General features: G+C 44.3%; 1 protein-coding gene across 1 annotated transcript in view; it reads left to right on the top strand.

The window, feature by feature from the left end:
• NLRC3 (NLR family CARD domain containing 3) overlaps nt 1-11,774 on the top strand; it is a 33,248-nt gene that overhangs the window by 5,608 nt on the left and 15,866 nt on the right. Inside the window, exons 2-4 of the mRNA XM_018562002.1 lie at nt 2,310-2,412; nt 2,581-2,841; nt 5,716-7,390. Of these exons, the coding sequence (XP_018417504.1) occupies nt 2,406-2,412; nt 2,581-2,841; nt 5,716-7,390 (1,943 nt within the window). The 5' untranslated portion in view covers nt 2,310-2,405. The remainder of the gene's footprint in view (nt 1-2,309; nt 2,413-2,580; nt 2,842-5,715; nt 7,391-11,774) is intronic.

The following is an 11,774-nucleotide window of genomic DNA, read 5'->3' as shown; positions in this document are numbered from 1 at the left end:
CGGTGGCTGGTCCGGGTGACACCCCGCCTTGGGACGCCTTTGCTTTCATTATCTCAATCATTTAGAGAAGAAGTTTAATTAAAAGTCACAATGTTTTTGAAAACAAATATGTATTGTGTGTAACAAATCTAAGTATTGGTAAATACAACCAATTCAAGCAGAACTTCACCCAGATCTTTGAGATGACAAATAACCCACCTTTAGAAATGTTTAGTAATGACAATCTACACCAGGGGTAGCCAAACTGCGGCCCTCCAGCTGTAATGAAACTACAGGTCCCATTAGGCATTGCAAGTCTCCAACAGCCACAGGCATGTCCTACTGAGGCAGATGCATGATAGTATTTGTCGTTTCCCCACAGCTGGCTACCCCTGATTTACACACACACTTCTAGATAATTGCAGGCTTCTTTTCCTCCCCATTCTTCTCACAGTGGCCACTTTTACTAAGGGCAGATGAAGCCATCTCCCTTTACTTCCTGGAACTCTGGCACATGTGACTAGGATATATAACCATGCACATCATCTCAGGGGTAAAAAATGCCTTTCCATGAGATCTCCTGAGATGACAGATGAGATTTCCCAGCAATGCTCTGCCGATGTAACCTTTCCAGGATGTAACCCTTGGGCACATTGCATCACTAATGCCCAAGAGGACCAGGAAGTGTAAAAACAATAATTGTAAGTAAAGGTAAAATATGTTTAACTAATGAATGTAAAATGATTTCATATCAGCATGCAGAGCTGCATGCTGATGTGATTAATAGTGAAAGGGGGTAAAGGTCCGCTCTGTTCTGCCACTACAAATATAGTGTATTGTCTGTATGCCGGTGAAACATATCTACAACCAAAACCTTTTATCTTTTCTTTTCATTAGCCCCTTTATTACATCTTCAGATAATGTTACTTAGAAAACTGATCTTATCACACGTCTTGGTGTCATGAATCATTACATACTTTATTGTGTGATTATTTTTTTTCTTGATGGAGTATTGAATGGCTTAGTCCCGTCAGTTGTCTTTGTTCTTGTTTTGTTGCTGTTTCTGTCCTGTTGGGGGACATTTCTTTACTCCATGTCCAGGAGATACAACAGGAAGTGAGAAGGAATCCCCCATCGCAATATTTCCTCTGTATTCCTGCTCTTGTAACAACTGTAACATTTCAGATTTCCTGTCACTTCCTGTCTTGGTGACAGTGGTCAGAGACGGTGACACAGACAGTAATAATAAGTTTAATACTTCTTCAGGTGATGAGGAGCGCAGGCTCGACGTGTGTTTAAAAGACTACAGGAGTAATTTACCAAAACTGGAGCAGACAGAATCTAGGGCAGCTGTGCAAAGTGACCAATTATCTTCTATCTTCAGCTTGTTCAGTTAAGCTTTGAAAATGAAAGCTGGAAGCTGCTTGGGTGTCATGCAGAGTTGTTTCAGATTCTGTCTGTTCCAGTTTTGGTATATTCCCCCCCTGTCTGTTCCAGTTTTGGTATATTCCCCCCCTTTTACATTGGAGTTGACTGGCAGCTCTATTTGTCCTGAGATTTCTGTGGAAGGTCCTTAGGAAGACAAGGTACAAAACAATCCTAAACTTCTCTCATTGAACTTCAGGTAGATAATTAAAAACAAATCAGTGAATGCAGTTTTGTAAGTATCATGTCCCTCTGCATCCTTACATTCTATATATAGAACGTGATGACTCGGGGACCTTAGACCACTGCAGCGGAGAGGTAGCAAGGCTGGAGCAAGTCTCCGGCTCCAACGATCGAGGAGTATGTGTTTTTATATTAGCACCTAGACAAAATTGAGCACTTAACCCTTGCAGTGTAGTGTGGTGGTAGCCCCACTGCAAGAGTTGAGAAAAAATTGACTCGCAGTACTGCTTTAAGCAACACTTATAAGTCTTGTCCCTCCCCCAGCTTGTGACTGGACAGGAGAGGAGAAGCAGCAGACTGATGAGCTCATTCTTCATCACTCTGCTCTCTCCTCAGCATGTTCCTATTGATCAATGAACCCACTAGGTAGGTGGTCTAGTCTCAACATTTTTTGCTAAAGACTTCCATATACCTTCACCAGCATGGCTTATATCTCTGGATCTGATGAGTTGCTTTAATGTACAAGATTTTATGAATGTGTATTTCATCATATGCCCAAATAAAAGTGCCCAGTTTGCATCAAGTTTTCTTCACATGGTAGATTATTTGACAGTCACAGAAGGCAAATGACACCATGATCATCACACCACCAAAGATTTCTGAAGATAGGATCGTTGTATGTAAAATGTATCTTATTCTGAACTAGATTCTGCTCTACCCAGATGATGTCAGGAGGGGTCCGTCCACTCCTTTCCTTATCCTGGAGATGACATGGACCTTGAACAACCTGAAGTCTCATGGTGTTTTGAAACAATGACATGGAAGGTATGTAGATGGGCTGTCTAGTGATAGATGCCTTTTTCTGAGTTGGAATTAAAAAATGGCGGGTTTGTGATCAGCTTTAGAGATGTTATTGATTTGGCTTGACATTATTTGGCCCATAGTGTATATCCCTCTTCACCTCTAGTAATTGTCTCCTCTCCCCTATATCAGGCCTATGGATCCTCCGGTACAGGAGGCAGATGGCGTCCAGCGCCAGTCCGGAATCCCTACAGAAGATTATGGCTAAGCTGCAGGAGATGGAGATGCTCAACGCCGAAGAGATCCGACGTCTTCAGGAACTGACACCATTGAACAAGCGGGCTGAAACCCTGATGGACACACTAGGAGGAAAGGGTCGCTGGTATCTTCAAGGGCTGCAGACCTGCATTGAACACAGCCGCTCCTCCATCTACCTGCGCATACGTCATTATGGTGGGTCACCAGCTTTGTCTGTCATAGGAATGTGATTGGCAAGTTTGGAACTACAACCAAAACTTTGATTTCTGCCTGGGTCATTCCTGAAACACACAGGGTTATTCACAAAAGGGTGAAGGGCTTGAAGAAGGCAGGAGAAGTGACCAATCTAGGACAACATAGCAGATTTGGAAAAATTCTCCAGTTCAGCTATGTTGTCCTAGATTGTTCTCCTCTCCTGCCCTTTCCAAACTCTTCACCCTTTTGTGAATAACCCTGACAGTGTTCCCCAGTTGGGGGAATTTCCACTCATTTTTATGTGGCCACCAGAACTGGACATAAGGGGACATCTTTCTGATATTTTGTAAACAAGGTTAACCAAGGAAGGGTGGTATTATTCTGATACCCAGACTGTGCCACATGGTCTTGCAGAATAATGTAAAGAGACGGTTCAGACAGAGCTTTACCAATCAGAGCCTCTACCTCAACCATTTCCTGACATACACTATATTACCAAAAGTATTGGGACGCCGGCCTTTACACGCACATGAACTTTAATAGCATCCCAGTCTTAGTCCGTAGGGTTCAATATTGAGTTGGCTCCGCCCTTTGCCGCTATAACAGCTTCAACTCTTCTGGGAAGGCGTCCACAAGATTTAGGAGTGTGTCTATGGGAGTTAACACTGGAACTAAGGGGCCAAGCCCAACCCCTGGAAAACAACCCACCCCCATAATCCCCCCTCCACCAAACTTTACACTTGGCACAATGCAGTCAGGCAAGTACCGTTCTCCCGGCAACCGCCAAACCCAGACACGTCCATCAGATTGCCAGACAGAGAAGCGTGATTCGTCACTCCAGAGAACACGTCTCCACTTCTCTAGAGCCCAGTGGCGGTGTGCTTTACACCACGGCATCCCACGCTTTGCAGTGCACTTGGTGATGTAAGGCTTGGATGCAGCTGGTCGGCCATGGAAAGCCCATTCCATGAAGCTCTCTACCCACTGTTGTTTCTCCAGTCTGAAGGCCACACGAAGTTTGGAGGTCTGTAGCTATTGACTCTGCAGACAGTTGGCGACTTCTGCGCACTGTGCGCTACAGCATGCGCTGACCCCGCTCTGTCATTTTACATGGCTGTTGTTCACAGTTGCTTCCACTTTGTTATAATACCGTGACTCAAACAAATGTCAGTGGAAAAAATCAATCGGGTGTAAAGTCTTTAAATCTTCATAAATCTGCAAAAATGTCCAAATATAGCAATAGTGATGGTTTGGATGGTACGCACTATGGTGTTTGCTTTCTTTTTTTGGTCAACACGATCCTGGCATTGACACCTTATACCGAGGAGGCCTATAGATCGATAAAGATTGGAGGCTATTGCTTTGCTATTTAAGAAGTGTTGCACAGATCTGTTTGCTGGTCTGATTACACCATTAGAGGACATCTGTGAGCGATTGGAGCTGAGGCCCCCCTCCCCTGGTTAAGAAGGGAATTGCCTATCACTCGTTTACTGGGGTGGTAGTCTACTTTTATCACAACTGAGGTACGAGGGGAAGGGGAGGGGCTTTTAACTGTTATGCTAATTGTGTTTCCTGTAGAAGGTGGAACCAATCATCTCTCAGGTTGCTGTCCTGGAAGATTCCTAGAAATACCGTTACCGGTAAGTCTAACGGAACATTTCTATATTTATTATTGTTATAATACCACTAACAGGTGACCGTGGAATATTTAGTAGCAAGGAAAGTTCACGGAACACCTGAATTCAATGATTTGGAGGGGTGGCCCAATACTTTTGGTGATATAGTGTACATCCCCCTAAGATTCTTCCATTTAGCAGGGATCACTTGACCAGTCCAGGATTGCAATAGATTGCTGAAGAAGAATGTAAGGTTCCATGGATTTTGATTAACTGGTACTTACAGCATTGACGGTGTATATTAATATACATGTTAGATTATTTGTCCAATTTAAAGAGACCCCGTCACAGATTGTCAAGTAGTAAAGTAGAAGTAGAAAAGTAGTAAAAAACGAATATTTAGACTTAAATTATTATAATTGTGCAATTATGCTTCTGAAATCTTCATATTGGCTTATTTTTTTGGCATTGCTTAAGCCGGGTATACATGTATATATTTTCTTTGTTCAACCTGCCAGCTGAACTAAGAAAATATAACATGGATGGAGCAATCCCCCACTGTTTTCATTGCTTTCTGACAGCGGCCACTGGCCACAAGCCACTCGTCTGTTCTCCGCTCCCCACTCATCCTTTCCTCCCTTCTCTAAGTTAGTAGATGGTCAGCTGGATACTGCTCTATCCCTTGTGATCTTGTAATGGACAAGAAGTTCAGGGAAGTCGAGCTGAAAGAGTTGGAGCAGTTCAGAAGCATGATGACTATAAGTTCTTGGTCAAATATTTTAAGAAATACTTTGCTGGACAATGTATATTTGTTTGACCTGGATACATTATTGAAAAAAGTGTAAGAGTGAAATACTACTTTAAGAGACGGTATGTTGGGACTGGCAGTTAGTAGAGCAGCAACTCTCAGACTTCTGGAGACCTCTAACGCTAAGCTATAGCATCAGACTCAGACACCATAAGTGAAGCTAAATAAGGGGGCCAACACAAACCTTTGATAGGACGGCACGTTTTATGTGAAGTATGTGACATACTTGCTTTATGGTATGACATTGTTGTGGGTGTGACCTTAATGATTAGGATCTATAAAGTTAAGATTATGGAGGAGAGGAGACTGTCAGAAATCATAACTTGTACAAAAACTGTACCAAGAAATTGTTATTAATTAAATCCAATGTACACATTTTGTTGCTCAACATGACAAGGGATTTTTTTTGTTTTGTTCCTTTAATGTGACAGTTTTTTTTTTTTGTAACAGATCCATTGGTGAAGAAACATTTGGACAGTGTGAAATATGACCAGCACCCACTGCTAGCTCAGTTAGACTCTCTCCTCTTGGTTGAAGGCCTTACGGATGCCCAGCTTCAAGAACATGACGTTGTGCAGCTGGAATTAGGCCAGGTTGGGAGAGGTACCCCCAAAAAATTGCCCCTAGAAAAACTGTTGATGCCGCTGTCGAGGGTCAGCCTTCCTCCACGTGTCACCTTAACTGTAGGAGTGGCAGGAGCTGGTAAAAGTACGCTGGTGAGGCTGTTTGTGGAGAAGTGGGCACGGGGTGAGCTCTGCACTAACATCCCCTGTTTGCTGACCCTGAACCTCTGGGAGTTAAACGTCTTTGAACGTCTCTCTGTGGAGAAGTTAATACGGATTGCTTGGCCCAGGTATTCAGTGCCACCTCCCAATTCCCTTCTAATTTTGGATGGCTTAGATGAGCTTCGAGCTCCACTTGACTTCTCTGACTCAATAGCTAGCACTGATCCTCAGAAAGAACTTCCCCCTGAATGTCTCATTACCAACATCTTACGAGGAAACCTTCTGCCTGACATCGTTGTGTGGGTAACATCAAGGCCGGGAGCTGCAGCTATGATTCCTGGGGGGCTTGTGGATCGAATGACGGAAATATCTGGACTTGAATCAGGTGAAATCAAGCAGTATATGGATCAGTTTCTACACGATGCCAATGGCTTAGTGGACAGGATCTGTGGGCACCTAGAAAGTCATCGCTCTTTAAATGCTTTGTGTTCTGTTCCCACCTTGTGCCACATCATAGGAGTATCTCTTGGATTTGCAGTTCATGCCCATGACTCTACATATCCTTCCCTACCTATGACATTGTCCACCATCTTCTCCTGGTATCTCAAAGCTCAGTTCACTGACTTAGAGGGAATAGAGCAACCAAACAGTGCCCGACGAACTGTTGGCAACTTAGGAAAGTTGGCGTTTCAGGGATTGCTTAGAAGACGGACGGTCTTTTACGAGTCAGATTTAAAATCTTGTGGGATTGAGACCCCAATATTACCAGGCAGCCTTTGTAGTCGGCTGCTGCTGCCCCAGAATTCACCTTCCTGTTCAGCTTTCTGTTTCCCCCACGTCCTTTTGCAGGAGTTCCTGGCAGCCATCCACTACTATTCTGCCGCCAAACGTGCCATATTCGACCTCTTTGCTGAGGGAGGAGTTTCTTGGCCCAAGTTGGGCTTTCTAAACCATTACAAAAGTGCAACACAGCGGGTTTTACAAACTGACGGAGCTCACCTGTCCATCTTCCTCCGCTTCCTCTCTGGCCTCATGGCTTCACAGGTCATTAGGATTTTGGTCGGGTGCCTGCCAAACAAGGAAGATCTAAGCAGCCACCGTGGGCAAATAGTGGACTACCTGCAGAGCTTGCTGAGTGCCAGCAAGACAATCTCCTGTGGAATGGTGAACTTAATGTGCTGCTTGCATGAGATGGGCTACACAGAGGTGATCTGCAAGGTGGAAGAGGCGCTGAAGACTGGAACACTCAGCAGGAAATTGAGCCCTTTGGCTTGCTGTGCCCTTGCTTTCTTACTTAGGGCATCACGCAGCTGTGCCCAAGAAACAAACCTTTCCCAGTGTCTTAATTACAGTCTTGTGCAAAACTTCCTGCCACAGCTACAGTACTGCACTAACCTCAGGTATGCTCTTAAAGTGAAACTGTAATGGGTGTGGGTCATTTTTATTTTTTTATACTTTTTAAACTGATGTTTTATGTGTTATATGTACAATAAGCTTATTTACAAAACAAATTGCAGTTTTCAATGATCTATTTAGGGTGCAGTTTTATATCAACGGGTTTCTCCTTTCGCTCAGGCCCTCTTGGTCTCTTCTAAACATAAATTCCATCCTAAAAACTTCAGACTAGCCCAAGGCTGGACAGTTGGTGATTGTTATGCTGGGTGGATGAACAAATCATACAATATAACCCTAACAGTGTAGTAATATAATATATGGGTGCTTAATCTGAATTATTTAAACGTATAAAAAAACCTCACACCTGGTGAGGTTGCAGATGACCACGGGAATGGTGTACACAACCAATACGTCTGTCTCCATGCAGGTCTTTGGAGGCCACTCTTAATGCTCCAGGGGGGCCCATGTGCGGTGGTTCATGATAGACCTTGGGAGTGGTCAGTAGTATGTGGAAGGGTATATAAAAACAGTAGCAGGGGCACCCAAGTATTTAGGAATGATTGATCCAGAAGAACGAAGGTTTCTTATTAAAAGTAATATTTATTGAACACCCAATGTAACGCGTTTCGTGACTGAGTTAGTCATTTCTTCATACCCATGGTGTGGATACAGGCATGCTTGCTGGTATATTTGCAGATTACACATACCAGCACACCACTAAATTCTCTGGATTCTGAAATCACTGGTGCGGTGTCCTTCTTTCTTCTCGATCCCAGGTTATTATTACTTTCTGTGTCACTCATGGGACAGTAAGGTGAAGGTTCTCCAACAAGCACACATAGGGCAGGTAAAATGAGGACGGGTTACAACTTCTGACAATGTTTTTATTGCAGCCTGTTCTTTTCTGTCCGTTCATATGCAAAATAAAATGTTTTGACTGAAGCTCGGCTTTAACTAAGCTCTCTCACTCAAGAATGCGTGAATAATAAGTCATCAATTATCTATACTCTGTAATGGGAAAAGGCTGTAACAGGATATCTTTTGGAAGATTTTTGTTTATCATAAAGAATGTGACATGAGGAAGGTGTCACTCCTTCATTTAGCTTTTTCATGACTGTAGAAGATGGGTGACTCTGTAAAATTTGGTGGAGATGTCCTGCTAGATAATAAGCCAATTCGATATAATTCAGCTTGCCAGCAGCCACATGACATTGAAGCAGCAGATTTGTGTGGTTTTGGTCTTTAAAGAGCACATGTACTGTGGAAGCTGTGGCCCAAAAAGGCAAGCAGAGGAAAAGGACTAGTCACCAGTATTACCAGTGATCTCCCTGCACCTGATCCTTCCCCCATTACTGACTAGTCACCAGTATTACTAGTGATCCCCCTGCACCTGATCTTTCCCCCTTTACTGACTAGTCACCAGTATAACCAGTGATCTCCCTGCACCTGATCTTTCCCCCATTACTGACTAGTCACCAGTATTACCAGTGATCCCCCTGCACCTGATCTTTCCTTCATTACTGACTAGTCACCAGTATTACCAGTGATCCCCCTGCACCTGATCTTTCCTTCATTACTGACTAGTCACCAGTATTACCAGTGATCCCCCTGCACCTGATCTTTCCTTCATTACTGACTAGTCACCAGTATTACCAGTGATCCCCCTGCACCTGATCTTTCCTTCATTACTGACTAGTCACCAGTATTACCAGTGATCCCCCTGCACCTGATCTTTCCTTCATTACTGACTAGTCACCAGTATTACCAGTGATCCCCCTGCACCTGATCTTTCCTTCATTACTGACTAGTCACCAGTATTACCAGTGATCCCCCTGCACCTGATCTTTCCTTCATTACTGACTAGTCACCAGTATTACCAGTGATCCCCCTGCACCTGATCTTTCCTTCATTACTGACTAGTCACCAGTATTACCAGTGATCCCCCTGCACCTGATCTTTCCTTCATTACTGACTAGTCACCAGTATTACCAGTGATCCCCCTGCACCTGATCTTTCCTTCATTACTGACTAGTCACCAGTATTACCAGTGATCCCCCTGCACCTGATCTTTCCTTCATTACTGACTAGTCACCAGTATTACCAGTGATCCCCCTGCACCTGATCTTTCCTTCATTACTGACTAGTCACCAGTATAACCAGTGATCTCACTGCACCTGATCTTTCCCCATTACTGACTAGTCACCAGTATTACTAGTGATCCCCCTGCACCTGATCTTTCCCCCATTACTGACTAGTCACCAATATTACCAGTGATCCCCCTGCACCTGATCTTTCCTTCATTACTGACTAGTCACCAGTATAACCAGTGATCTCGCTGCACCTGATCTTTCCCCATTACTGACTAGTCACCAGTATTACCAGTGATCTCCCTGCACCTGATCTTTCCCCCATTACTGACTAGTCACCAGTATTACCAGTGGTCTCCCTGCACCTGATCTTTCCACCATTACTGACTAGTCACCAGTATTACCAGTGATCTCCCTGCACCTGATGTTTTCCCCATTACTGACTAGTCACCAGTATTACCAGTGATCTCCCTGCACCTGATGTTTTCCCCATTACTGACTAGTCACCAGTATTACCAGTGATCTCCCTGCACCTGATGTTTTCCCCATTACTGACTAGTCACCAGTATTACCAGTGATCTCCCTGCACCTGATGTTTTCCCCATTACTGACTAGTCACCAGTATTACCAGTGATCTCCCTGCACCTGATGTTTTCCCCATTACTGACTAGTCACCAGTATTACCAGTGATCTCCCTGCACCTGATGTTTTCCCCATTACTGACTAGTCACCAGTATTACCAGTGATCTCCCTGCACCTGATGTTTTCCCCATTACTGACTAGTCACCAGTATTACCAGTGATCTCCCTGCACCTGATGTTTTCCCCATTACTGACTAGTCACCAGTATTACCAGTGATCTCCCTGCACCTGATGTTTTCCCCATTACTGACTAGTCACCAGTATTACCAGTGATCTCCCTGCACCTGATGTTTTCCCCATTACTGACTAGTCACCAGTATTACCAGTGATCTCCCTGCACCTGATGTTTTCCCCATTACTGACTAGTCACCAGTATTACCAGTGATCTCCCTGCACCTGATGTTTTCCCCATTACTGACTAGTCACCAGTATTACCAGTGATCTCCCTGCACCTGATGTTTTCCCCATTACTGACTAGTCACCAGTATTACCAGTGATCTCCCTGCACCTGATGTTTTCCCCATTACTGACTAGTCACCAGTATTACCAGTGATCTCCCTGCACCTGATGTTTTCCCCATTACTGACTAGTCACCAGTATTACCAGTGATCTCCCTGCACCTGATGTTTTCCCCATTACTGACTAGTCACCAGTATTACCAGTGATCTCCCTGCACCTGATGTTTTCCCCATTACTGACTAGTCACCAGTATTACCAGTGATCTCCCTGCACCTGATGTTTTCCCCATTACTGACTAGTCACCAGTATTACCAGTGATCTCCCTGCACCTGATGTTTTCCCCATTACTGACTAGTCACCAGTATTACCAGTGATCTCCCTGCACCTGATGTTTTCCCCATTACTGACTAGTCACCAGTATTACCAGTGATCTCCCTGCACCTGATGTTTTCCCCATTACTGACTAGTCACCAGTATTACCAGTGATCTCCCTGCACCTGATGTTTTCCCCATTACTGACTAGTCACCAGTATTACCAGTGATCTCCCTGCACCTGATGTTTTCCCCATTACTGACTAGTCACCAGTATTACCAGTGATCTCCCTGCACCTGATGTTTTCCCCATTACTGACTAGTCACCAGTATTACCAGTGATCTCCCTGCACCTGATGTTTTCCCCATTACTGACTAGTCACCAGTATTACCAGTGATCTCCCTGCACCTGATGTTTCCCCCATTACTGACTAGTCACCAGGGATTTGGCTCTTCATATCAGGGCTGCCCCCCAATGACCGGTGATCTAATGACTGGTGGTGGAATATTCAAGAAGCTGCCGGAGAAGTGGTGAAAGCACAGTTCCATTGAATAAAAGATACAGAAACAGGAAGCTCTCTGAACTGCAGGTCCTCAGGTACAGCTTTCTCTCCAGCAAGGAGAACAGTGAGCAGCAAGGGACTGAAATCATCAAATTTCACTCCAGACTAACAGTGAGAGAGCAAAAGTGTCTCACAGATATACAGCTATGGGCCTGTAGGCACAGGAGCACCTAGGCACAGAAAGCCCACCTTTAATTGTATAAGGAATTCAAGAGAAAAGGGTGAACCTTTTAGGATACTGCATTGGCACAATTACCATTTCAAGATGTCCTTTATAAAATCCACATTTTTTTAGTTGAGTTCCAGAAAAGCTCGGGGGGGGGTGGG

The sequence above is a fragment of the Nanorana parkeri genome, unplaced genomic scaffold, assembly GCF_000935625.1.
Source record: "Nanorana parkeri isolate BGI_ZX_2015 unplaced genomic scaffold, ASM93562v1 scaffold19, whole genome shotgun sequence".
Taxonomy (NCBI): domain Eukaryota; kingdom Metazoa; phylum Chordata; class Amphibia; order Anura; family Dicroglossidae; genus Nanorana; species Nanorana parkeri.
This window is presented reverse-complemented; position numbering and strand designations above follow the sequence as displayed.